The sequence below is a fragment of the Chionomys nivalis genome, chromosome 8, assembly GCF_950005125.1.
Source record: "Chionomys nivalis chromosome 8, mChiNiv1.1, whole genome shotgun sequence".
Taxonomy (NCBI): domain Eukaryota; kingdom Metazoa; phylum Chordata; class Mammalia; order Rodentia; family Cricetidae; genus Chionomys; species Chionomys nivalis.
The window spans coordinates 71,362,016-71,389,083 of record NC_080093.1 but is presented as its reverse complement, the minus strand read 5'-3'; the positions used below and the strand labels follow the sequence as shown (position 1 = coordinate 71,389,083).

At 54.0% G+C, this 27,068-nt stretch overlaps 1 protein-coding gene across 1 annotated transcript; it reads left to right on the top strand.

The window, feature by feature from the left end:
* The first annotated feature begins 1,649 nt into the window (after positions 1 to 1,649).
* Il4r (interleukin 4 receptor) lies at positions 1,650 to 26,656 on the top strand. Its single transcript, XM_057779889.1, has 10 exons — positions 1,650 to 1,765; positions 15,249 to 15,335; positions 16,828 to 16,966; positions 18,539 to 18,690; positions 19,648 to 19,799; positions 21,053 to 21,209; positions 22,518 to 22,617; positions 23,408 to 23,486; positions 23,891 to 23,940; positions 24,246 to 26,656. The coding sequence occupies exons 2-10, from the start codon at positions 15,266 to 15,268 to the stop codon at positions 25,795 to 25,797; spliced, it is 2,451 nt and encodes an 816-aa protein (XP_057635872.1). The 5' UTR covers positions 1,650 to 1,765; positions 15,249 to 15,265; the 3' UTR covers positions 25,798 to 26,656.
* Positions 26,657 to 27,068: the final 412 nt, after the last annotated feature.

Here is a 27,068-nt window from a genome sequence, read left to right as displayed (position 1 = left end):
GATGGTTACACAGAGCAACGCTGTCTCAAAAAACCAAACAAACAGCCGGGCGGTGGTGGCGCACGCCTCTAATCCCAGCACTTGGGAGGCAGAGGCAGGCGGATCTTTGTGAGTTCGAGACCAGCCTGGTCTACAAGAGCTAGTTCCAGGACAGGCTCCAAAAACCACAGAGAAACCCTGTCTCGAAAAACCAAAAAAAAAAAAAAAAAAAAAAAAAAAAACCAAACAAACAAAACAACTGAGCTTTCTCCTCCCCAGCCTAGTTTGGTTCAATTTTGCTATCACACTGTCACTGTTCCAAAAGCAGTCTATTAAAATCTGAAGTAAGCTCCAAGGCAGCTCTATCCGCTATGCTGGAATGTGCTCTGAGCCTGTAATGAGGCAAGCTTGGGAAGCCCCTGCACTGAGAGACGGAGCCCGGATTATCTGGGGCTCCCAGCCCTTTCACAGACCAAGCAGAGTGGTCACTCAAGAAGTCTGGGACTGTGGCAGGAAGGTAACCCACTGCTATGGTCTGTCTTCGTGGCCAGCTTCCTTGGCTCTGTTTCGACATCGGTGCAGATTCATAGAAAGGTTGCAAGAGGAGCGCTGAGAACTCCAGCCGCAGTGCCCCCAACATTTCCAAACGCCTCCCCTGACCGCATGAGCACTGGCCTTCCCGTCTGTCAGCACTGTCTAGATTCTGATTTCACAACCAGGCATGCAGTCTCTGGCCCAGCTGTTTTCTTGGCCTAGTTCTGCAGAGCTTCTCTGAGTACCTAAGCCAAGCAGCGCTGCTTCCAAGCACCAAGCCTCTCACGTGGTTCCTTTTCCCAAACTTTGGTCAGGGAGTGTGGCAAGGGTAGCCCACCGTGCCGAGTCATCCAGTCACCATAATGCAGAGCCAGCACACAGACAGGTGGCCCAGGAGGGATATAAAGGTGACTTTCAGACTCAGAAGACAGCGAGGTGTGGTGGCTCAAGCCTGTAATACTGACTTGGGAAGCTGAGACTGGATAGCTGTGAGTTCAAGTTCAGGCTGGGCTACAATATGACAGCTATCGCTGCATAGCAAGATCCTGACTCAAAAACCATAAACTAAGCAAAACCAAACCATAATTCAAAAAGCAGGGTGGCAAGCCGGTGGGATGGCTCAGCTGGCAAAGACTCTGGTCGGCCACAGTTGCGCCGGAGTAAGTGCTGTCTTTTTTTCATTTTTACAAGGATTATGGGGATAGAACTCATATCCTCAGACTTGCAGGCTATCTCACGGGCTCCTGAGCAAGTTTCTTAACAGCTCCATCCATGCCTCTGCTTTTCCATCTGAAAAGAATGGTTGCACATGACTCCCTCGTGAGGTAGTGGCAGCATGGACTGCCAGGACCTGACGAGAAGCACTGGCTCCTGATTGATGAGCTGTTTTGCTTTCTAATTTCTCAGGCGCAGGCGCAGGGTAAACATTGGAAGAATGAGCAAACAGCCGCGATCACAAGCCCGGCTGGTCTCTTGGGCCAGGACAAAGATTCGAATCCTGAGGTCCTGGAACTCATAAGCCAGAGCCCCCGACGGCTGCGGCCGCTTGAAGTAGGGCACGCAAATGACCGGGCAACAAAGCGAAGACCCGCCGACCGCGAGTGAAAATGAGAGGACGGTGGGGCGGGGCATGTAAATGATCGTGCACGGGGCGGGGCGTCTCATGTAAATAAGGGGCGCCAGGCGCGTAGGAAGCCGGGCGAGGTCCGCGCGCAGGAAAGCCCCGCGCGGCGCGTGGAGCCTAAGCGCACAGGTAGGAATGGGCGGTGGGGAAGGCTCAGGACCAGCCAGAGGTGGCCGCGGAATTGAGCGGGCCTGGGACCAGAGTCCGCGGATCCTCGGGTGGGCGTGGGGCTGCCGGGCTCCCCTCCCCGTCAGGGTCACCAGCCGTTGGGCCGCGGGTCGGAAGCAGGTGGACCGCCCGCCCTTAGCAACCCAGGCAGCCTCGGCTGTCCCAATCCGGACGGGACGCTAAGGGGATCTTCTAGAAGCCGAGACTTCCAGGCTCCTCCCAGGTTCCGGTTCAAGTAACCCAGGAACCTGAGTGTTTATTGTGGCAAACTGGACGTTGTATAAGCCAGCCAGTTTCTGATTCAGAGCCTGTCCCCAAACCAACACTCCTGGGCCCTGCCTTTCCCCAGCCCTCTGGGAAGTGTGGGGCCCATTGTGGCCTTCCCCTTACAAGTTTTTCGGAGTCTGGGGGCGTTTGCTGGGACGTTTGTCCCATCTTAAAGTCTGATGGGAAAATTGAGGATTGTGGAAATGTCTGGCCAGAAGAGAGTCATGAGATTCCACAGTCCTGGCAAGGCCTCTTAGAAATCCACCCGAGGAGTCGTGACTGCACTGGGGGACACTGAGGCAGAGATGGGAAGTGGCCAGTGTTCCATCCGTTTGTTCTCCATCTCATCTGTGCTCTGCTTGCTATTTCGGGCTCTGCTATCTAACTGAGGGAAGAACACATAAGACAGGAGGTTAGGGTTTAATGGGCAAGACACCTCTTCCTAGGGAAGTGCAATCCCTGAGCCAGTTTTTGGGTGTGGGAGAGCACCTTGGCAGGTTGAGAATCCGAGGCAAGAGAAGGCACGCTGAGCTGTGGATACAGCATGCGCAAAGGCTAGAAAGTAGGAAAACTCACTGTACCACCTAGCTAAGAGAAAAGCCAGATGTGTGGAAAGGTAGACAATGCTGCGGGAGGTCCTGGGTGCCCTGCTGGTGGGCTTGGGTGAGTCACGGGGCTAGCCTCCTGGGCCTGCTGATCCTGGATCTTGAGGGCAGGGATGGGGAACCCCGGGTGAGTTGCCAAACTGGCCACACACTGGTAATCGGGCAGGGTTGTGGTCATCTGACCGTTGGCAGTGTCTGGGTTGTGCTGTGAAGTGCTGAGGTCTTCTCCAGTGCCCTCCCAGACTGAGGAAGGCCAGGTGGTCAGGGAGGCTGTCCCTGAGGCAGGCACAATGGCCTGCTGCTACACTTGGCGACGGATGAAGAGAATGCTTGGCCTTGTCCACAACACACCTCACTTTGCTGCCTTTGGGGCCTGGGGCAGCCACCCAACTGGGGTACACATTCAAACTTGGCACAAGAAGCTTGTCATGATCCCCATGGCCCAGGAGGCCTGTTTGGGAGGTGAGGCTTGGAGGGTGAAAGCCAGAGCTCCTGCCCAGCAAAGGCTTGATTTATTTCTTGTGTGCTTCGAGCTCAGTCTCTGTTGTGAAGTTCTGAGAACACTCTGGCATTGTGGTGAGGGTACATGACGTCATTTATGCCCCATTCAAAAGTGCACCTAGGGGCAGCAGGCACTAGGGAGACCATGAACAAATCTTTATTGTCACCCACAAGGATTAATTTGGCAAAGTGAGAATCCTGACATCCAGTTATGCAGTGACTTTGCTGGGGGTCCCGCATCAGAGAGTGGCAGAGGCAGGCAGGGACCAGAGGCTCCTTTCCTCCCCACCTGGCACTGCCCTGTGCCTGTGTTTGCCGTGCCAGGACACTCTTGAGCCTCTGAGGTCAGTCTGGCTGTGTCTGGCTGGATTTCCTATTCTGGGCTGGTATATCTGCATGAGGCTTGCATGGGTGCAGATATCCAGCATGGATCAGAGCGTCTTGGAGTCCAATGTTTTGAGCCAGAGGAAGGGAGTGGGGAGTAGAACTAAGGACAGGCGCCCAGCTTCAAATCTGACCTTGCTGCTCCTACCTGTGTGATCTCAAGAAAATCTCTCTGCATCCCTGCACCTCCCATTTGTCAGGTATCTGGGATGAGAATGGTCGGGAGATGGTGTTTCTAAACCATTGCTTGGAGGAGGGCAAGGCAGTTGACTGTGTTCTCCCACTTAGGGTGACATTGCTTTTCCGAGCTGCCCCTGGCACTTCTTCACTCTGAGGGGCCAGGTGTGCTGGGTGCTGTATCAGGACAAAGATGGGGTGTTTGACAGAGTCCTTGCAGTTTAGACTGCCTGAGAGGAAGAGACTCACCGCAGACTCTGAAGAGTAATCAGCGTCACTCCGTAGCACCACGCTTGCCGGCCACTGATTGAGGGGTGAGGCCAACCCTGTTGGGTCTTGAGTGGCAGCTAATACAATGAGGAGAGATGGTGTGTCTAAGCTCCTGGGGTTTCCCAGGCACTGGCAGTCAGTGGCAGTGGTCCTGCGGAAAGATGGGAGTGGGAACAAGGGTCAGTAGGTGTCTCTTGGAGTGGTGACACAGGGCTTCCTGTCGCCTGTGGGCTACGCGTGCCGTTCAATCTCTTGAGCACATCATGTCTTTCTAAGAAGCGCTGATGTCAAGCAGTTCCAGGTGCTACCACCACTGACTCATGCAGACACTGGGGCCCACAGCCTCTTGGAGGCAGCAGAGCTTCAAGTGGGGGCCCCGGCTGAGGGACTCCTAGATGTGTGGGCATTGGGAAGGCAAGAAGTAGGTTTTAGGGGGTTGGTGGGAAGATAGGGGGTGCTCTGGGACTGAGAGCCTCCAGCCCCCAGAAGTCGTTACAGAGTGAAGGGCAATGCTCGTGTGTGTTGGGTACCAACCAAAAGGCCAGGGTCAAAACCCCGAGTGACCAGGCAGTAGAGGCCCCCGGAAGCTGACAATCCTGAGGAGAAGGTGACTCTAAGGAGGTGACTTTGGAGTTGAAATCCCGAATAGAAAAGAGCAAGTATAAAGGTGCTAAGCAGCGAACCTTACCCACAGTAAGGAGACAGTGGGATGGGATGGGATTGGGGGAGCAGAGAAGGGCAGGAGGGGAAGTCAGGGGAGGAGGGAGGAGCCAGACAGACACCTGTATTATCTTATTTAGTTTGTTTAGACCCTGGGAGGCGAGGAGCTGTAAGACGCTCAACTTTTCTGGATGAAGTGACAGAAAAATTCTGTAACTCAGTTGGGGTCACTCAGCGAACCTCTCATCTTCACCACTGGTCATAAACAATGAAAATTAGTCTCACAAGATGAGCCCCCCTCCTGGCCCATGCAGCTGAAGTCAGTTTTTTACTTGGCTGTGCCTAGTAATCTTGTGAAAGCTGCCAGACCTCCACCTAGCCAGTTTACAGATTACCGGTAGATGAACCCCTTCCCCACAGCCCTAGAGAGCAAGGAAGCTGTGTGGGGGTGGGGACAAGTACATAGGAGCCTGTTGGGTTGAGCTCCAATCCCCAAGGAAGAAAACAAGCTGCTGTAGAGACCTGCCAGGTGACACACCTCTGTTCAAGCTCCCTGGGGGAGGAGGAGCGTTTAAAAGAACAAGGTTGTCTTGGTTGGATCCGGGAACCGTCGTTTACAGACCCATTTTGGAGAACTTGGTCGGCCTGAGGTTTTCTAGGGCAGCCAGAGGGGTGTTCCGTCTTTTCAAATGAGGAAGTGAGACCCGGGGAGGGGAGGAGAGCTGTGGCCTGGCCCCTGGCCGGCCGTGGGCTGGCTGTCCTTCCAACCAGCAGAGTTGCAGTCTCCTGTCCACTGGCCTCTGGGACAGCGAGGTCCTACCGCATTGCTCTGGGGATGACCACTGAGACCAACTTTCCGGGAACCTCAGATTCCTGGCCCTGGTTCTGCTCCCTTGGAGATACTGACTATCGCTCCGCTCCAGCCTAATGCTCCTCTAGTACAGGCTGTTTGGCTACAGTTAGTTATTCTAGGTGTTCCCTCTACCTTTGGTGACTTTTGTGTTCAGTTTGGCTCCGAATTTGACTTGGTTGGAGTCCTATGTAAAGACTTTGAAGTCAGAGCCCAGGGAGACCGTGAGACTGTCACCTCCTTCTATCCTGAGCGGGTCCTATCTCTTGCTATCTGCAGTCATAGCTTATGAGAGCCTGCAGCCCCCTTGGCATTTGTAATGGTTGGGCCGAGGGAACCTCCATCTTTCTCTACAGTGTTTTTCCCACCTGAAATGTATTGTTTGAGGCTACAGTTGTTTTCAATCTTTCTTGTTTTCCAGTATATTTCTGGCTAAATAAGTCTTTGTTGTCCATCCATCTGTCATTGCTGGAGAGGTGCTAATTTCTTCTTGTGTCTGCTGCCGAAGCTGTTTGGAAATGCTGTGTGCTTGTGGGGTGTTTTGTGGCAGGTGGAGTTTTCTGTGATCTCTGCTATGGATCCTAAATCTGGTCCTTCAGGATGCAGCGGTAGGCACACGTAGCTTCTGTCTCAATAGTAGGGAATTTGTTGGTCTTTTAAAAAGGATTTTTTTCTGGCCATTTTTTTCCTAGCTGCTCTGATGTGCTTGAAAGGATATATGTGTGTGTGCATATGTGCGTGAAGTCCCGTGTCTTCCTGGATCGCTGCCCCCTTGTATGCACAACTGGGTTTATGTGCGTGAAGTCCCGTGTCTTCCTGGATCGCTGCCCCCTTGTATGCACAGCTGGGTTTATGTGCGTGTACATGAAGTCCCGTGTCTTCTTGGATCGCTGTCCCCCTTGTATGCACAACTGAGTGTATCCCCCAGAGTTTGCCGATGGTGTCTGTCTCCTCAGCCAGCTTGCCTTGGGGATACCCTGGCTGCTTTCCTAGACACCCACCCAGCATTTATATGGGTTCTGGGAAGCCAAACTCTGGTCCTCATGTTTGCACTTGAACCACTGAACCACCCTTCCCCAACCCCAATAATAGATGTTTGAAGTTCATCACATACGCCTGTATCTCAGCACTGGGTCGGCTGAAGCAGGAGGATCCTGAATGCAAGGACAGCCTGGGTGACACAAGTAACTAACTCTTGATTTAAAAAAAGAAAAAGAAAAAGCGTGTGTTTTCTATTGAGAGTGAAGTCCTAGAGAACTCATCTGCTGGTGTGAGCCCCCTCACCACGCCAGCTGTTTAAGTGGGCTGTGCGCCCCAGCTCCGAGCTCTCCTTCCGTTTCTGTTGGTCTTGGCCTAGCCTTTGAAGCAGTGCAGTCAGATGCAGACCAAGCAGCCACAGCAGACTTTGGATGTCACCTCCCCACCCTCCGCGTGTATCAGCCTGAGCTCCTTCCTGCCACATTTGAAGTGTCCTACTCCCTGGCAGTCCCTCCACACCTGCCACGCTTGCTTTTTCTCCAGTGACTTCGTGCCTGCTTGCTCCTAGGGGACTAGCACTCCAGTCTGCGCAGGAAACAGAATCCCAAGTGAGCGTGTTGCCTTCTCGTTCATAGTGCAGGGTGTGGCCTGCCCCGCCTGTCTGCCGTAGGGGTGTAGCTGCATGCATGGCAGAGCACTGGCCTCGAATGTGTGTTTGTGGGCCTGGGTTTGGTCCCTAGCATCCTAAGTCAGTGCCGTACTGAAGAAGTCAGGCATTGCAGGCCGATCGTATCCGTGTTCCTCCTCAGGCGCAAGCTCCTTAGCTGGCGTTTCAGCAGTGAGGCTGACAGAGGCAAAAGTCCTGGAGTGGGAAAACACCTGGCCAGGGTAGTTATGAGACAGTGGATGACTCTGGTCTGGCCGCCTCCGCGTCCATGGGTGTGAGACATGAACCTCGAGGGACTTTCAGTTGAGAATTGGCACAGAACTGGTAAAGCTCGGGAGAGTGGAAAGGAAAGGGATGGTTGGACAGTGGAAGGCAGACCGGGGAAGGAGGAGGCTTGTCTGGGGTGGTGGAGGTGTGTGGAGGAGGGCAGTGCTGGGGGAGGAGAGTGGGAAGTGAAGGGGACAGTGTAGGTGACCCAGCAAGGGGGACTGCCCAAGGTGTACCTGGGGACCTGGGTGGCAGGCGAGGGTGTGGACTTAAAGGACAATTCTTTGGCTCCTTGTCTGCCTAATGAGAAAGATGGTAGTGTGTGTGTGGGGGGGGGGCTCTAGAAGTTCTAGAATCTTCTCTAGCACCTTGATGAGCTACTGAGGAGGCCTCTCTAACCCATCTCCCATCCCATCATCATGGTGACCATTATTGGGGCGTGGGAACGGTCATAGGGACAGTAAGGGTGGACTTTCCCTGGTGCCCATTCTGGAGTGGTCATGGGAACCCCTTCTGCCATTCTGTCCCTCTTGCTGGGGTCCCCTCACTTCTCAGGTCAGCTCCTACCCACTGGGCGCCAGCTAATGGTGGTGGCCACATGGGAACCTCAAGCTTAATTCAGTTATTTAGTAGTTACTTCATTATTGCTGAACACAGGGCCAGGCTCAGGCTAGGCAGTACTCTGTTTATAAGTACAGAGTGCCTTCCACTCTTCACGCCAGGTCAGCATAGGGAGCCTGTGGTGCTCAGACACAGTGGGGTGACCGTGAAGTGTAAGGTCTGCGACTTGAGGGACCTTGACAACACTAAAGGGTCCTGAGAACCCCACAGGCCAAGGCCTTTGTTGATCCCACAGTAGACTGACCCTGGAGACTCATCTTTTTTCTTCACTTTGCCCATTTCTCTGAGATAACTCGCAGCATGGGGATCAGGTTGGCCTTGAACTCCTCCTGTCTTAGGCTGTCCTCATGGCTGGCTGCAGGGCATCCTGTCATGGCCTTTCTGTCAGCTCCCTGAAAACAAAGCTCTGACTAGAAGTGTAGCCTATACCTCCAGAGCAGGCCCTCTGCTGCCATGTCAGTCACCCATCTCCTGAGGTCCTGACTTCTCACCCTGAGATCCAAGTCTGTCCACCGTGTCCCCGACTCATGCTGTGTGCCATGGAGTTGGGGACCTTGTGCTTCTGAGACTTTATTCCACAGTGGGAAGGAAGCTTCTGCCTGTGAGATATATCCCTGTTGTCGTGGAACGGTCCCTTTTTTAGGTCTCAGGCTTTTCTCAGTGGATAGAGGTAAGCCCTTCCCACTTCTCTGTTAACCCCGTCCCAGACCATGGTCAGTATCTTTGCCCCCTTGAACCTGCCCACTAAGGCAAGTGAACCTGCTCCTACTTCCCAGAGGAAGAGACTGCATTCTGACCTCAGCCTGCTGGTCTTGGGCCGTCAGGGTGGAGTTGCACTTTGTCCCAGAGCCTTGACCTGTATCTGAGTTGCTCTGGGGTCCTTGCCCACGTGAGAAGCCCTTTGTGCCAGGGCTCAGAACAATACAGGGTTGAGACAGCAGGAAGAATGCAGGCGAGTGCCCCTTGCCCTCACCACACCTGTCTGCAGCTGGCACACAGGGTATTTACCTATGTCCAGTGTCTCCTGCTGTGGGTGTGGGGGAGGGGCACAAAGTCCCAGTCACCACTAGACAAGTTTTCTGTGGAAGGCTGTGAAAACAATGACAAAGCCTGAATTTTGGTTCCACCACTTCCAGCTACCTCTCTGCCAGGCACTGGACCAAGAATTACACAATCAGAGACCTGGGTTCAAATCCCGGCCACAGTAGTCACCAACTGTACATCCTTAAGCAGGTTCAGAACCTCTCTGGGCCCAGGTTGCCCTATCTCTAAAATAGAGCTGAGACACCTGCTTGGAAGTCTTCTCAGTTGGTATCAGGGGTCAGTGGGTTCTTGAGAGGGAGGGGAGCTGCACCCAGCTGTTGAGAGCCGGAAGGATGGGGACCGTGCAGGGGTAACGGCGCTGGCTTCTGCAGATCTCTGGCATCGGCCCTCACTGGACAGCATTTAATCAGTGTTCGGGAGCCAGGCATCCTGTTTCTGCGGCAGTAAGTAATGACCACAGTAGAGCTAGATGCCAGCTCGCTGGCCACAGCCCAGAGTCTTGCTGTGGGCCAGATATGGAAAATTCTAGTAGAGGAGGGGGCATCATGCGTCAACATGTCTCCATGGAAGCCCTCTGTACCCGCTCCAGATGTCCTAACAGGGAGTTGGAAATGTAGCACCAGCTTAGCTGCCGTGGGGCTGCCGTGCAGCATGCCGCAGGGCCGCCTCCAGAGTTCTCAAGGAGGGGGCTGGGCAGGGTTAGTCAGCCTGAGTGGATGCTGAAAGGAGCTGGACCTAGGTGCTGTCTTGGGCTTCAGAATTTTCCATAAGATGGGCTGCAGGGATCCTGGATGAAGTTGCCTGAAGGCTTCCCCAGGGACACTGTTGGCCTTGTGTGTTTACAGCTATCAAGTAGTGCTTAGCTTTTGGTGACTCTGTCCCCATGATAGCTTTGCGGGGGGCTTGGAGCCCTGGTCCACAGAGGGAGGAAGGGTGCCCAGGCACCCCTGCCTCATCTAGAGGAGGCTCTAGCCATTCTACAGCCTCCTGGGCTTCCTCACCTTTCTCCTCAGGACTCTCAAGCTGTCTCCAAGCCACTGGAACATTCTGCCCCTGGGGCTAGTGGTCCCTTAGATCAGTGTCCACAGTTCTTGCTATTCCTGTATGTCCTTCTGTGGCCAAGTGCCTGAGAACACTCTCCTCTGTACCAGCCACCAAGTGTCACTAGCCCCATCCTTTCTCCATCTCCAACGGGGTCTGCTTCTCCTGCTTCTGTAGAGTCCTCGGTGGCCCCCTATCACCCCCAGACAGCCCTAGTCTCTCCACCTTGGTAGACAGTGCTGCCACCTGGGCCTGCCATTATCGCCGACGCACCTGCAACTCAATCCATCCAAGACCTCAGCTGCAGGCAGGAAGTTCCAGGCCCTCCCTGGTGTCTGGTGGGTGAGTCACCTTCCCTTCCTCCAGGCCTCCTTGGGAATTTTCAATTGTCCTGCCCTCACAGGGAGCTTTGAAAGCCGACTCTTGGCTCACAGAGATCAGCCTGCTTCTGCCTACTGATGCTGGGATTAAGGCACGTGCCACCACACCAGACCGTTGTGCTGGTAATTCCTGATGGTGAGGTCGTCAGTCCTTCCCCCATCGTCCCTTCCACCCTGGTGGGAGCTCTGGGACCTCTTACCGGGACTGGCACCCTGGCCTGCTACTTGGCCTCATGTTTGCCCCTGACTCCAAGGTCCTGCCCATCACCAGGCACAAGATCATCATCTCTAAAATCTCACATTTGCTTAAAAAACTCCCGGATCTTCTCATCACACTCTGGTGCCTGTTAAAAGAATAAGAGTGAGGGCAGCTGATGCTCAAGAAGTGGAGACAAGGATCCCAAGGTAAAAAACAGTCTCAGCCATGTAATAAGGCCCTGCCTCAAAATAACACACACACACACACACACACACACACACACACACGGCTGGGCATTAGCTCGGATGTGCAATGCTTGCTCAGCATGCATCAGACCTTGGGTTCAATCCCCTGTGCCAAGGAAGAAAAGTAAAGGAGTTGAACAGTGATATTCACACCTGTAGGAAGTGTACCCAGCCAGAAAGGGTACACAGGGAGGCAGGTGGCATCTATGGGCTTTCTGACTGCTTCTCACTCCAGCCACAGCAGGAGCAGGCTGTGCCAACCCCTCCCTGGGCTGAGCCAGCACAGATAAGAGCCCTGGCCTGCACTGCCTCCCTGTCTGAGGTGGGGCTGTTGACGTGGCCACCATTTCTGGGAACCCCAGTGACTGCTGCCTGGGAGCAGTGTGTCCTTGGCCCCCAGCCAGGCCAGCCCAGCTGCCTTAAAGTTGGGAGGAAGCTACAGTCTTACTGAGACTGGAATCTTGGGTCGCTCGCTTCAGAAGCCGCCCCAGCTCCTTGCTTGACCTTGCTTCCAATGCACGTGCAGCTTGTCATATTGCCATGTGCCCACGCTTGCCCTGCACTGCAAGAGGCAGCAAGGTGGTCAAGCCCACACAGATTGTGGGTCTCAGTTTGGCTCTGAGACCACAGCGAGCATCTTACCAGTTCTGCTTCAGTCGCCAGTGGAATGAGATCCTGACGGCACCTGCCTATAGGGTGTCTGAGAAGTAAGCTAGGGTAGAGTCAGCATTACATAAAGTCATCAGGGCAGAGGCTTGGCCCAAGGTCTGTGTTCAGACAATGATTAAACGCACAGTACATAATATGCCAGGCAGTGTTCTGGGGACCAGGGACAAATTAATGGTGAAGGCAGACACAAACTTGTCTTCTCATGTCTAGCACTCTTGGAGACAGACCCATAGTAGCTCAGGTGGCAAATACAAGGTTTAAATGACCAGTTTCCTTTCTTTTTCAAAGAGGAGTTAAGTCTCGCTATGTTGTGCTGGCTGGCCTTGAATTTAGAATCCCCTGCCTCTGCCTCTCAGATGCCAGGATTATGGGCATTCGCTGTTATGCCTGGCCGCAGGTTACCCCATAAACTTTCATTTCTCAAACCAGGAGCATCCTAAGGGGGTTCCACATTTTCCTATTGTCCCAGTTAATTTGGTAAACCTTTTGTATGCTTTGCCTGTTTTTCTCAAAGAGGTGTCACGCTGGCTTGTAGGATCTGTATTACAGCTATTAACTCTTCGTATATTGCTTCCTCTAGTCTTTATTGTTTTCGTTTTCCCCTTTCGCACAGCTGGAGATGAAACTTAGGGCCCGCTGTAGGCTTCAACGTGAGCTTTACCACCTGGCCACATCTTCAGCGCCCTTCTTCTTCCTCCAGTCAAGTCCCTCTCTCCACCGTCCCTGTGCTAGGGCCAGAGATGTTTCTGCTTAGCCTTCCTTGTCGGGGTTGAGGTTGTACCAGGCTGAGGCAGAGGTGATTGCTCTGGTGACGGGGAGGGGAGCCCTCAGCATGGGGGGGGGGGCAGTTGTGGCTCACAGCAGTGTCAGTGAGAAGGGAGCTGGTGGCCACTGCTCCCTGGAGGTTTGTGGGGCCTCGGGAGGATGGGTGGAATCTTTGAAGTCATGTCACATGGGACTTGGAGTTTGTTTTTTCCATTTTCTTAAATTTAAACTTTATTTTCAGATATTTGAAGATTTAATGCAGTTTCAAAAATAACAGATAAACAATGGGGGCCCCTAAATCCCAATGATGATCTTGCACGCACATGCTTGCTCACACGTGTGTGTGCATGCGTGTGTGTGCATGCATGCCTGCGTGTGTGCATGCATGAGTGATGTTGAGTGTCTTCCTCTGTTACTTTCATATTACTTCTTCTAAGGACCTATTTCTTCTGTGTATATGGTTATTCTGTGTTCTGTGTTATCTTGCCTGACTGTATGTTGGTGGACTTCATGAGTTCTGTTGTCCTTGGAGGCCAAAAGAGGGCACTGAGTTCCTTGGAACTGGAGTCACAGAAGGTTGGAAGTGTGGATGCTGGAAACCAGACCCCAGTTCTCTGTGCTCTTAGCTGCTGAGCCTTCTCTCTAGTCCCCCCATGCCCTTTTTTGGTTTTTCGAGACAGGGTTTCTCTGTAGCTTTGGAGCCTGTCCTGGAACCTGCTCTGTAGACCAAGCTGGCCTCCAACTCACAGAGATCCACCTGCCTCACCTTCCGAGTGCTGGGACTAAAGACTTGGGTCCCCACCACCTGTAGCCCATCTATTTTGAGACAGGGTCTATGATAATAATAATAATAATAATAATAATAATAATAATAATAATAATAGCCTGGAGCTCACACATTACGCTAAACTGTAGCCAGCGCACTCCAGGGAGGAGCTGTCCCCTCACCCTGAGAACCAGAGTTATACACACGTAACCCAGGGTTACGTGGGTCCTGAACTCAGGTCTTTATAATTGTGTAGCACGTGCTTTACCCGCTGAGCCATCTCCTCAGCTCCTTGCTGTGTTGCTTTCTTACACATCTATATACAGAGTCACAGCCCAAGCCCTGGCCTCATTGGTTCCCAGAGCTACTCCTAGTGTCAGCATCTCCTTAGGCTTATGCTACTCTCACACCAACATCTTGGCCACAGTGAATACCAGGACATCGCTCAGCGCAGGAGCCCACGTGTGACTCCTTCAGTCTTGGGCCTCCTTTCAGCCCTATGGCCCAAGCACTCGTTCCTAACGTTACGTGATTCCCACTGTGTTGTGTGAGAGTCCAGACGCCTGGACTTGACTCTGAGGCAGGCTGCTTTGTGGAGCCCATGGTCTGTGGCCCAGGTAGAGCCGGGCAGGCCTGGGCTGTTGAGGGGAGTAGTGGTCCCTGGCCTTGTTCCTCATTTAGGAATGACTCTGGCCCCAGTGTGCGGAGGGTGGCCCATTGGCGTCAACAGCCAACTGCTCCGGACATCTTGCAGCTCCAGAATGAGTTTTCAAAACCCCTCATTCTTTGAGCACAGTGTCTTCCTGTGTCCCCTCAATCTTTGAGCGCCGTGTCTTCCTGTGTCCCCTCAATCTTTGAGCACCGTGTCTTTCTGTGTCCCCTCAATCTTTGAGCGCTCCCTTAAGCTCATCTGTTGTTTGCCTTCCAGAAATCATCCATCTTTCTCTGGAGCTCCAGGTCCCTCAGTGAGGAACTGCAGACTCCTGTATGGTGACAGTTAGGTTGTGATGGACCGGCGTGCCAGTGAAGTCCCTCGGGTTGCAGTGGAGCTGAGGCACATGGCAGCTGTCATTGTGTCACAGTGTAGCATTGCTTGTGGGGCTGTGTCACGCCCTGAGTGCTGCAGGTGCATTAGGAATTCACACTTGGTGACAGTGCGGACGTGTCTCTCTGCAGGGTCATCTCTGCAGGACAGTGTCCCGCAGGGTCGTCAATAGCATGAGCCGTTGGTGACTGGAACTGGATGAGTGTGTGGTCAGGTGTCCACCTTGTGCCTTGCTTCCTCTGTGTGTCTATGTCAGGCCCAGCTTGACAGGCCCACGCAGCAGAAGAAGGTAGAAGCCAGAAGCTGAAGAACCCTGCTGCAGGCTCACGGCTGCTCGGGGCAAAATGGGCCTGGAGCTGCAAGTTTCGATAAGACCCCAAGAGAGACCCAAGCAGGAGGGGGCACTGGGACTAACAAACCCACTGCTGCTCAGAGAATGGCACCCAGCTCCCCTTGCGGCACTTTTCTCCCTCCTCTTCCCCTTACCTTTCTTCTCCTCCTCTCCCTCCCATGCCCCCATTTCCTCTCTTTCCATGTGCTTTGAGCCTCTCTGCTGCCTCCACCATGCTGGAGGTGGAACCCAGGGCCTGGCACATGCCAGCCCGGCACTCAGCTGTCCCTAGTCCCTGAGCACTCCTGGACCTGGGATCCCCGTGTCCTTTCCCTCCCTATCCTGGGGTTGCCTTTATTACCGAGTCAGTTGAAGCACTTCCAGACTGTTCCAGCTGCAGTGTGGCCCCTGATGTCTTTGTTCGTTTAAGCTGCCAGCACCCCCTAAAATGGGGCTGTCAGTAGATGGCTGCTTAGCAGATGGGGATGCTGAGGCACTGTGTGTGGCTTGCTTAGTTTCACAGCTGGTTTGGGAGGGAGCCGGGATTTGAACTTGAGAAAGTTGTGAATGTATGTATGTATGCCACCGCTCTTCTGGGGCAGCTGAGCAGTGGCGTGGCCTCTGGCTCTGTGTGGAGAGGGCACAGAGTCACATGTGAGATGAACTCCACTGAACCCGGATCAACACTCACCCGCTCTCTTTTTTTCTTCAGGCACCTCTGCATCCCCAATGGGGTGGCTTTGCGCTGAGTTCCTGTGCTCTGTCGGCTGTCTGATTTTGCTGTGGGTGTCTGGCTCTGGTAAGTCACCTCCCTCTGCTATTCATGCAGCAACCATTAATGACATGTTAGGGTCCCGAGGTTCATCAGCGAACCCAGCCAAGCCCTTGTGGAGATTGTGAGGTAGCGGAAGGGGACAGCTGATGATCAGCGTCCTGACCAGTTGTTTGCATTGACACTGACGCACCTTGAAAATTGAGGTTGTCCTGGAAAGGTTATCAAAAGATGGTGGGAAAACTCAGCTCAGAGCTGAGGGGGGGAGGCTTGAGGGGTTCGGTGGCGAGGGGCAATTGCAGGATGCTCAAGAATATTCTCTCAAGGGGCAGTGGGGTCAACTTGAAGGAAGGCAGGGGAGGGCTTGCCAGTGCCTGCAGGTGTGTTCTCGGTGAACCCCCCACTCCCCCCGGAAAGAGCTACCTGGCATGGGATTGGGGAATGACACATATGTCACAAGGCCACTGAGTGACATAGGGAGAGTCTGAACTGAGGCTGGCACTCGAGTGAAGACCAGGGTGGAGTGGAGATCTGGGCAGAAAAGAGGTTTTTGAGTCAACCTGGAAGATCAACGTGAGGACCCAAAGGAACTGACTGCCTGCTTTCTCATCCATGCGGCCAGGTGTGGCTTACCCCTGCCAGCTTAGCACTAGGGAGACTGAGGCAGGAGGATTGTGAGTTTGAGGCCAGCTTGGGCAACATAGTAAGTCTGAGGCCAGACTGATGTAGCTATGGAGACACTGTAAAAAACAAACAAACAAACAAAAAACAAATGGGCACACGAATTCTGCACCAAGCCCAGACGGGGGCAGACTGTTCTGTGTGGCGGGGAAGACCACAGCAGCTGCTGGACGAGTGGGGTCAGGAGGTCAGACTTTTGTTTACTGTGTGAACACTGCATGGCGGGCTACACCCACCGGCGTGGGTATCGTGACTTTGTCTGGAACATGACCCTGCAGGGATTGGTTCAGAAAGCCCCTGAGCCCCCCCCCCAACAGTAGTCAGAGCGACCAACAGTCAACAACCCCCCACGGTCACAGGCTGCACCACAGCCCCGGGTCTCTGAATTGTTGGCAGGGAGCTGACATATAAGTGCCTGTTTCCTCCCTGTCTCTGAATTGTTGGCACGGAGCTGACATATAAGTGCCTATCCCCTCCCTGTCTCTGAATTGTTGGCACGGAGCTGACATATAAGTGCCTGTCCCCTCCTCCTGCCCTCCTTCAGTCTCTTCTGTTGGCTAAGCCTCTTACAAGAGCTTGAGCAGTACAGAACAGGGTCAGTCTCTTGCCCCATTGATAAGGGGTGGGGAAGGAGATGTAGGAGGTGGGAAACTACAGGGCCCACCTCTTCCTCTGTGCTTCTGGGGTGACGTGGCGCCTGTATGTGTGTGTGTTTGTGCGTGCGCATGCATACGTGCAGGTGTGAGTACTTGGTCCTGTTTGCACTAGCCTCTCTCTTACCTTGGTGGTGGGAGTCCCTTGCCATGATTTCATTGCTCAGGCCATCTTGTCTCTGCAGGGAGTGTCACGGTCCTGGGGGAGCCCACCTGCTTCTCTGACTACATCCAAAATTCCACTTGTGAGTGGTATCTGGATGGCCCTGTCGACTGCAGAGCTCAGCTCCACCTGTCCTACTGGCTGGACTTTGAGGTCTCTGAGTAAGTAGGTTAGGGACATAGTGCCCAGAGGTCTGTCTAGACCTTTGCTGCTCCCGGCAGGCACCAGGCTATGTTGTGCTTTGTGGCTTGTGGCAGCTTACTGGGTGGGGCCTGAGGTGGAGCCAGGTCTGGGATGAGGCATCCTGTGTGATACTGCATTTGAGCTGGGCTTGAAGCTTGGTGGTGCAGACCTATATAACCCAGCAACTTGGGGAGCTGAAGTAGGAGGGATAGGAGGGTCAAAAGTTCAAGGCCTGCCTGGGCAACTTAGATCCTGTCGCAAAATTAAACAAGCGAAAGGCTGAGGATGTAGCTCAGTGGTAGAGCACTTTCTGACAGAGGACCTTGAGTTCGGGCGCCAGCGCCCCACAGGGCACAGGGGACACTGCAGGACTCTGGACCCACTGCCACTGTGTCACGTGACCGGAATATTCAACTCGATCAGCACTTCTCTCACTTCTCCTGCGCCTGACGTTAGCAAGGGCTAGAGCTAGATCTTGTCTCAAAAAATTCTTAACTGAGGTTGGCAGGATGACTCAGCTGATCAAGGCTTGTGCCTGATGGCTTAAGTTTAATCCCAGGAGAAAACTGGAAGTTTGGTTGAGCATACTTAGCCATAGGACTGGACTGTGTGGAGTTGGCTTTGAAGGCACGGTGTGCTGGCATGGGGTCCAGGGCTTGCTCTGCGCCATTCCCTGGCAAGTAGGTGTTCTGGGTGTTCTGTGAGCATCGTGCCTAGGACAAACCTGAGTCTACAGACCCAGTGCTCCAGAGACACACCCAGACACCGCGGAGTGACCTTCCACCCTCCTATTGCCTTGAGGCGAGTAAGCTGTACTCATTGGCACAGAGCTGTGGACTCTGGCAAACCGTGGGCCTTGGGTCAGTTGGCCACTACTTGGTTTTTGGTTTTGTGTTTGTGTTTTGAGACAGGATCTCTCTGTGTAGCCCTGGCTGTCCTGGAACTTGCTATGTAGACCAGGCCAGACTCAGCCTCGCAAAGATCTGCCTGCCTCTGCCTGTGCTGGAATTAAAGGCGTGTGCCACCACAGTGGGCAGACTACTGTTTCTGTGACCAGTAGTGTTTTATTAGCATGCAACTTTTCATAGTTTGCATCTTGTCTGTGGCTGCTTTGGGGCTACATCAGCAGTTTGTTGTGACAGAAGCTATGTTGTCTTCAAAAGCCTTCGGTTTCCTGTCTGGCCTTTAACAGAAAATGAGTTTTAGCCCCTGGCCCATGAGTTGTGGGTGGCCCATCTAAGTGGCCCATTGGCAAAATTATACTGGTATATACAGGACGGGGTCTGTGGGAGGTGTGCTGGGACTTGTCACAGTTCACTGTGAGCTGAGGGATGCTGACTTTCTTAATGCCCTGGAGCTAAGTCCTGGGACTGAGGTCTACAGTCAGAACAACACAGGAGTGTCCAGAATGGGGTGGGTCAGGGCTGTGGCCAGCAAGATGCTAACACCAAGTCAGGTGCCCGCCTCGTCCTGGCTGCCTTGGTCTTCCTGTCCGGCAGTTGGGAAGCTGATGACCATGGGAAGTACCCTAATCTAGCCTGTGTCTGCAGAAACAAGACATGCACCCCAGAGAACATCGCCAGCTCCGTGTGTATGTGCCGCATAACCACAGAAGAACCGATCCTGAGAGACACCTACCTGCTGGTCCTAAGGGCTGAGGAGCAAGTGCTGTGGCATGGCTCCTTCAAGCCCAGTGATAATGGTAAGGCCTGGCTAGGCTGGTGCTGCGATGCAGGGAGGTGAGTTGCACGCTGGCTGCAGGCTGGCTGCTGGGTTGTCATGTGGCCTTGACTGTGGAAGGCTCACCTGCTCACCTGTCCCACATAGTTTGTTTATTTGTATTACTGGGGACAGAACCCAGGACTTCACAGTTGCTGGGCACTGCTACTGAGCTATACATCTCCGCGAAGGTGTAGTTACAACAGGAATCCAAAGCAAGAATTTGTTGCTGGGTGACACGGGTCAAATCGCATTACTTATCTGAACCTCGGCTTGCAAAAGAGATAGATTGCCTCCATTTTGTAGATCAGAGAAGGCAGGCTGCTTGCCTTTAGGTCACACAGCTTCTCAGTATCGGAGGCAGAATTGGAGAGCACATCTCCCCAAGGACTCAAGGTTTTATTTGGCTGTGGTTAGAACTGCTGCTCAGACCACCAAGGACCCATGAGCTATTAGAATTAGCCCATGGGTGAGTTTAGGGTCATTTCATGTTAGCTTTAACATACACGCTACAGCTGTGACTTCATGGATATGATTTCGGAAGAAGTGACGAAGCTGGGTGAGGGAGCACACACCTGTAATCCTAGCACTCAGGAGTCAAAAAAGGAGAGTCAGGGGTTCAAGGCTAGCCTCCCCTAAGGAAGGAAGGAAAGGAGGGAAGAAGGAAGGGAGGGAGAAAGGAAGGGAGGAACGGAGGGAGGGAGGAAGGAAGGGAGGGAGGAGGGAATGGGAGGGAGGAAGGAAGGAAAGGGAAGGAGGGAAGGAAGGAGGAAGGAGAGGAAGGGAGGAGGGAATGGGAGGGAGGAGGGAAAGGGAGGGAGGAAGGGAGGAGGGAAAGGGAGGGAGGAAGGAAAGGGAAGGAGGGAGGGAGGGAGGAAAGAGAAATGAAGTTGCAGATCTCAGGGCTCAGGCCCCTCATGCAGGCCCCCTTCCTCCCCAGTGAAGCCCAAGGCTCCAGATAAGCTCACAGTTCACAACAATGTCTCCGATTCATGGCTGCTGACGTGGAGCAACCCATACCCCCTGAATAGCTTTCTGTACAACCAACTCATGTACATGGTCAACATCTCCAGAGTGGACCACCCCGAGGAAGTGAGTGGGCACCATGGGTCCCTGCTATTGCCTGGGAACGGGGCTGGGAAGGAGGGCTCCATCTTTGGAGTAGGGAGCTTGGGGGTGGCAAGGAGTCGGACTAGAGAGCTCCCTCCTCACCAGGCTCCACCCCAGGCACGCCCTTCCCCTTCCTGGTCCTCCATTTTCAGTGTGCAGCTGCGTTGACCAGTTTCCTGTCACTATCAAGTTCTGAGATAATCAATTTTTAAGAGGCAAGGTTTATTCGAGTGCATGATTTCCTAGAGGGCAGTTTGTGATCGTGTGGCCCCATCACTCTGGGCTAGTGTTGACGCACCGTGGCAGGAGCAGAGCAGAGCTGCTCACCTCCTGGTGGCCGGGAAGCAGAGACTCCTAAGAACATGCCCTTGTGACCCACCCCTTACCAGATGCTACTGTCTCACAGTAGCTCAGTCTAAGGACCAGGCCTCTACCAAGTGGACCGTAGGGAACATTCTGAAGCTGGACCCTACTGTCAGGAAGAGGACCTATCCCTGCCATCCTAACTCTGTTAGTGAAGGACTTTGGGCCCCACCTGCTTCCCAAAAGGGGATGCTTGAGGTTATGGGTGGCAGAGTGGTCACTTCAGGCTGGATACACTCCTGGTCACTTTGGCTTTCGTGTGTCATTCATGAGGACCTGTCTTCTGTGCATGGGTGACACCATCACTCCTTGCTGAATGTCTAAAAGTAGATTTAGGCTGGTTGTGGTGGCACATACCTGTCATCACAGCCCTCAGGAGACTGAGAGGGAGGATGGGAAGTTCGAGACTATCCTGGGCTACATAGGCCTTTCAAACAACAAACAGAATCCCAAAAATTTCCTGCACAGGAAGGTATTATCAACTAGACAAAGGCAGGTGTCTGTAGTGGCTGCCTGGGCCCCTGCATTAGAAGCAGGTGGGGGTCATTTCCTACCACACATGTCCTCCTGCCCCTCCTTTCCAGCATTCCCAGTGGTGGGATGACCCCCAGAAACCAAGGGGTGAGCCTGCTGAAGACAGTTTAGTTAGTCGTAGTTTACAGTGTGTTCAAACCCAGCTTAATCCACTTGTCCAGATCACAGTTGATGTCGCATAGCTAATCATGGGAGGGGCTGGGGGAGGGCTGGCACCCTCTGTTTCCTCTATGGCGGCAGGGGTGTGCCCAGCATGAAGGGATCATTCAAGACAGCAGCCATGCTGCACATAGCACATCCCTACCAGCTGTGCATTGTGTGTCCCTCTGTCCTGACAGTTCGTAGTCCATAATGTGACCTATAAGGAACCCAGGTTGCTCCTCCCAACCAAGACCCTGAAGTCGGGGGTGCAGTACAGGGCACGGGTGAGGGTCCTGGCCAGTAGCTTCAGTGGCACGTGGAGTGAGTGGAGCCCCAGCGTCACCATAGACAACCGTGAGTATCGGGGCCCTGGGCTGTGAGGGTCTATCTCTACAGCCCTGTGTACTCTCCAGTTGGGAACTCCCCCTGGATGACCCTCGGGGTTTTCAGTCCTGGAATGTGGTATAGTGGTCAGAGGCTGCTGTAACAAGCAGGTCCACAGTTCTATGGTGGTCACTCTTGAGTCCATCGTGCAGCAGTGTTAGTCTGAATCCTTGTGTCCAACACAGCGTGGCTTCGCAGTCAGGACCAGGGATGGTTGTGTGGTTGGTTCCGTGGTAACTGCTGAGGTGGGGAAGAGCTTGTATGCAGCGGGCACAACATAGGCCACACATTTTCCAGCAAATATTGACGAGCTGTGATTGAGTGACCTTGGGGCTCCAGCAGCAAGGAAGTCCATGGGAACCTGGGTGCAGTGGAGCTGACCTGTGTCAGAAACAGAAATGTGGGGTTCAGGAGATGGTTCCCATGCCGTGCAAGCGAGAGGACCTGAGTTTGAGTCCCCAGGACCCACGTGAAAGCCTGGCGCAGCAGCACGCATCTGTGCCCAGGATGAGGATTAGGAGACAGGAGCCTCCAGAAGCTGGTGGCCAGCTAGCGTGTGTAGACAAGGATGAGAACAGACCCATTTCAAATAGTGTGAAAGGCAAGAACCGACCGATAGATGCTGTGGCTCACACACGCCTCCCCTCAGACCCTAACACACGCACACGTCGTGAGCGAAAGATTACAAATTGATTAAAAACCAGAAGTGCAAACAAAGAAACCAGGTAGGTGACAGCAAGGGCCAGGAAGGAGGAGAGGCAGAGTGGAGGGTGGCAGAGGTGGTGGGGGACGGTGTCACAGAGGTCTTGTCAGAGTCAGTAAGCAAGGAAGAGACACCTGTGCTCGTGCTGAATGTGTGACCTTGTAAATCCTGTGGTCCTCACAGCTTGTGAGAAAGGATGTTTCTAACCCCACTGAGCAGATGAGAACCCCAAAGGAATAACCAACTTGCCCCCCACCCCGCCCTGCTGGGCTGCTCAGCAAGGACTTGATAGAGGCAGGCTTTGAACTCAGGTCCTCCCACTTGTCAGTGCATTCCTCTGAGCCAAGGAAAACAGGAGCGACAGCTTCAAGCTGTTGTGATCTGACCTTGGATCAGGGTTGGTGATGTCGGGGGGCGTGATAAGGCCTTGGTGTGTAAGGGGGAAACTTTGGGAGACAGGTGGGAGGGCTGTCCTCAGCCAGGTCACCAAGGGTCTCAGGGGAACTGAGTGAGTGGAGGCGGACTGCACAGGGCACAGGGCGGGCTTCCAGCTCACGGCTCCCTTCACCTTGCAGACTTCCAGCTGCCCCTGGAGCAGCGCCTCCCACTGGGAGTTGGCATCTCCTGCTTCTGCATCCTGTTGTTTTGCCTGGTTTGCTACGTCAGCATCAACAAGTGAGTTTCTGCTTTGGCCGGTGCCTCAAGCTGGCCCTTCTGCGGTACTAGTTGCGGGTACCCCACTTACCTGTCCTGGCTGCCGTGGCTGAGACCAGGATGACAGCATCCCTGGTCCAAAGTCGGCCTCTCAGGGCAGGCCAGTAGCCAGCATTCTCCACAGTGGCTGTGCTCTGGAGAAGCAAGCCAAGGGGTGTGTGTGTGGGGGGGGGGGGAGGAGGTTAGTGGTGGTGGATGTTCTAGAGGGAAGGAACTGTCTTGGGCTGGGGATGGAATCTTTCTTTGGCACAAAGCTAAATGGAGTTGTCTCTGTGTCCCTCTCAGGACTCATGGTATGGTCCAGGCATTTGAGCAAATGATGTGAGTGAGGCCTAGCGAGGGTGCTTGCTGGTAGGTGGCTGTCAAGCTGCCCATAGCCTGAGCTCTTCTGTAGGCTCTGAGTGACCATGAGACCACGACCTCCAGGGGAACTGGACAGGGCTGGTAGATGGGGGGAATCTATTTCTGCTGAGCTCTACCTTGGAACTCAGGCCCAGGGCCATGTTTTTTTGTGTGTGTGAAATGAGATTAGAAGAAACTGAGGATGGGTGCCAGGGAGTTGCCCAGAGTTGGCGATGGATGAAATCGTCCTCGGCAGGTTAGGACCAAGATGGTCTTTGCATATCCAAGTGGAATCAGTGTGGAATCAGTGTGGCCTCGGTGCCCTGGGAGGAGTGCTGGCCAGGATGCTTGCAAGAGCACTGTGGCCACTGCATATTCAGAGATCGGCTCTCTCCTTTTCTACCCTCAGGATTAAAAAGGTGTGGTGGGACCAGATTCCTACCCCAGCACGCAGTCCTTTGGTGGCGATCATCATTCAGGACTCACAGGTAGGAGGATGCAAGTGTTGCATAGTGTGACTCCCAGCCACGGGTAGGGTGGGGGCAGGGAGCTGAGGAAGGTGGTGCTCCGGTGCTGACAAACTCACAGTGGGCAGCTGTGAAGCCCATATCCAGGTCCAGGAGGACCCAATATTAGTTCAGCCATGTCCCGCTGGTCACAGTGAGTCCTATGGCCAGAGTTAAGAATGGAACAGGGAAGCTGGAGTGTCTGGAGCCATTTGCTGTCCCCAATGCACCTTCATTCATGGGGTAGGGGGAGCTAAGGCTCTCAGACCTCTGTGGGGCCTACGTGGACCTCAGCTGTCCAGGCACAGCTGTCTGTGAAGACACTGAGCCTTCTGTAACGGGCCTGGGCAGACAGCACCCCAATCTCACTTAACTGTCTGTTTTAGGTGTCCCTGTGGGAAAAGCAGACCCGAAGCCGGGAGTCAACCAAGTGCCCGTATGTATCTGAACTTGAACTTGGGTCATAGCTTTTGAGGATTTGGGAAGTGTGGTAGTTACTCAGCCAACAGCAGGGTCATTCCTCCCCTCTGTGCTCCTCCCAAGGGTGTCAGGAGGCAGTTGTGGGTAACTTGAGTCCCCAATCTGCAGTGAGAACAGACAGGATATTGATTATAAAGTCAGAAGTCTTACCTATAACACCCCAATATCAATCAATACAGGATGATTCCTTGCAGGGTTCTGGAGGGCGAATAGGAATTTCTCAAGTGTGGCAAAACTGAACCCTAAGTTTTATTTCTGCAGACGCTGGAAGACGTGTCTGACGAAGCTGCTGCCCTGCTTGCTGGAGCATGGCGTGAAGAGGGAGGGAGAGTCCCCAAAGGCTGCCAAAACTAGGCCTCTCCAGAGTCCTGAAAAGGCAGCCTGGCATCCTGTGGAGGTCAGCAGGACTGTCCTCTGGCCAGAGAATGTCAGGGTCAGTGTGGTACGCTGTATGGAGCTGTTCGAGGCCCCAGTAGAGAGCGAGGAGGAGGAAGAAGAAACGGTCAAAGGGAACTTGAACATGCTGCCTGAGAGCAGTGCCGGTGGCTTCCAGGAGGGTCAGGCAGACATCATGGCCCGGCTCACTGAGAACCTGTTTTCAGACTTGCTGGAGGCTGAGGATGGGGGCATTGGCCAGTCGAGCCAGATGGAGTTGTGCTCCCCTCTGCCTTCAGAAAGTGGGCAAGCGTCTGTGGCCTGGGCTTGCGTCCCCATGGGGTCCAAGGAGGCCACAAGTCAGGCCACAGAGCAGCCTTCACACCTGGGCCCTGCTTCAGGCAGCCCAACGCCCAACGCACCTGACGTGGCCTGCACACAGGTGCCACTCATCATCACAGACAATCCTGCCTACCGTAGTTTTAGTGACTTCTGTGACTCCTCTCCACATCCTGGAGAGCTGGCCTCAGAACAGCAGCAGCACCTGGAAGAAGGGGACCCTCCAAGCCCAGCTGATCCCCATTCTTCAGGTCCATCTGTGCAGCAGGAGGACAGCTGGGAGCAGATCCTTCACCTGAGCATCCTGCGGCATGGGGCAGCTGGCCCCGCCCCAACCCCTACCAGTGGCTACCGGGAATTCGTGCAAGCAGTGAAGCAGGGTGCCACCCAGGACCCCAGGGTGCCTTGCTTTGGGCCCAGTGGAGATGCTGGTTACAAGGCATTCTCTAGACTGCTCAGCAGCGGTGCTGGCTGCACAGACACAGCAGGACCCGAGACTGACAGTGAGCATGGCGGCTACAAGCCTTTCCAAACAGGATCAGGGACTGACAGTGGGCCTGGAGGCTACAAACCCTTCCAGAACCCCGTTCCTAACCAGTCCCCTAAGTCTATGCCCTTATTCACCTTCGGACTGGACATGGAATTGCCGTCCAGTGCTCTGAACTCAGTCCCACCCAGCAACACCCCAGAATGCCTTGAGCTGGGACTCAAAGGAGGTGACAAGCTGAAGGTCCCTCCTCCCACAGATCAAGTGCCCAGTCCCTTTGGGGACGACCTGAGCCTTGGCATTGTCTACTCTTCTCTTACCTGCCACCTGTGTGGCCACCTGAAGCAGCACCATAGCCAGGATGAAGGTGGCCAGATCCACATGGTTGCTAGCCCGTGCTGTGGCTGCTGTTGTGGGGACAGGTCACCATCCCCAGGGAGCCTCTCAGAAGCCTTGGAATCCTGTCCTGGGGAAATGCCATCAGAAGCCAGCCCCACCTCAACACCCAGGACACCTTCAGACTTGTCAGTGGAGGGCAAGACTCCGGGTCATGCTATTTCCAGCCGGACCCCCAAGGTGTCTGCAGGCACCCTGGGCATGGCAGTTTCTTAGGTGAGCAAGTACGCTGTTGTTGCTGAGGTCTGCACTGAGGCCAGGGTTCATCCAAACCAGGAACGTGCCTCTCAGGAGACAGCCCAGCTGGCAGGTTTCCCAGAAATCCAGAGAATGGTGAATTGAAGATGTGAACTTAGCCTGACCCTGGGGCCTGGAGCCTGGCTGACTCCCCACCACTGGCGTGAGCTCTCCTCTCACAAGGGATTCGGGGGCTCAGTGTGCCGTGTCCCATAGCAGTCCTGAGGATCCTAAGTCCCCTTCTCTCCTACTTGTTGCTGCCCTACCTGCTCGGGCCCAGTTTTTTCTCACCAAATAGACCTGTTGCCCAAGGCTCACAGCTGTTTGACTCTCCTTGAGCTGGAAGCTGACCCTAGAAACTCACATCTGGCCTGGCAGTGGCTTAGGTAGGAATTGTAAGTTCAGGGAGGGCAGTTATTGGCCCCGAGGTGACCATTCATTGAGCAGCTGCTGTGGGTTGAGGCAGGAAGCAGAATCTGCTGTCCCAGCTAACACGGCTGTGGAGAGCACCAAGGCTACAAGACACTTCTAATTGCCTGAAGCAGCACAGTCACCACCAGTTGCCCACCTGCAGCCAGGGCTCCTGGAATCTGGAAGTGGAGATCCCCCAAACAGTGGTCACTACTGGCAGTCAAGGCGAGACCCCAAGGGGAGGCTGCTGGTTCTGGTTGGTGGCCAGGAAGTCAGGGTAAGCAGACAACAGACTGCAGTCTGACCTTGTTCTAGAAAGATGGGGCCGGGTTGAGCAGTGTCTGTATGTCTCTACCTTGTGACACCTAATACGTTTGCAAAGAGGGCAGGCCAGGCCACGTGGAGCCTTACATCAATAAAGACTCTTTATCTTGTCAGTTCTCCTTTATCTCTCTCTCTCTCTCTCTCTCTCTCTCTCTCTCTCTCTCTCTCTCTCTCTCACACACACACACACACACACACACTGAGGCCTCCCAGCAGCCTATGCAAAGCAGCTGGCGTGCAGTCCGAGAAATCATGGGATAAGGTTCCAGCAGTTGGTTTAAGGGGGGTGACTTGGGCATGGGGCGGGGCTGCAGCTGTTCCATCCCTCACCCTCCAGCCCTGGCTGCCACAGCTTGTGCCCAGGTATGCCTGCTCAGGGGAGGGAGCCGGTCACCTTTCTCCAGTTGGCACTGGCTTTAGTGGGGGCCTGTCTCCACGGGTAGGGGTCTTCCTCTGTTTGTTGTCTTTAGGCAGAATGCTGAATATGTCGGATGCTCCTTCGCACACAGAGGACG

Excerpts from the sequence above, each read along its gene's own strand:
- Il4r (XM_057779889.1), top strand. The coding sequence starts at position 15,266 with ATGGGGTGGCTTTGCGCTGAGTTCCTGTGCTCTGTCGGCTGTCTGATT. Across the intron at positions 16,967-18,538 it reads CTGGACTTTGAGGTCTCTGA|AAACAAGACATGCACCCCAG; the intron begins GTAAGTAGGTTA and ends CTGTGTCTGCAG. Across the intron at positions 23,487-23,890 it reads TCATCATTCAGGACTCACAG|GTGTCCCTGTGGGAAAAGCA; the intron begins GTAGGAGGATGC and ends TGTCTGTTTTAG.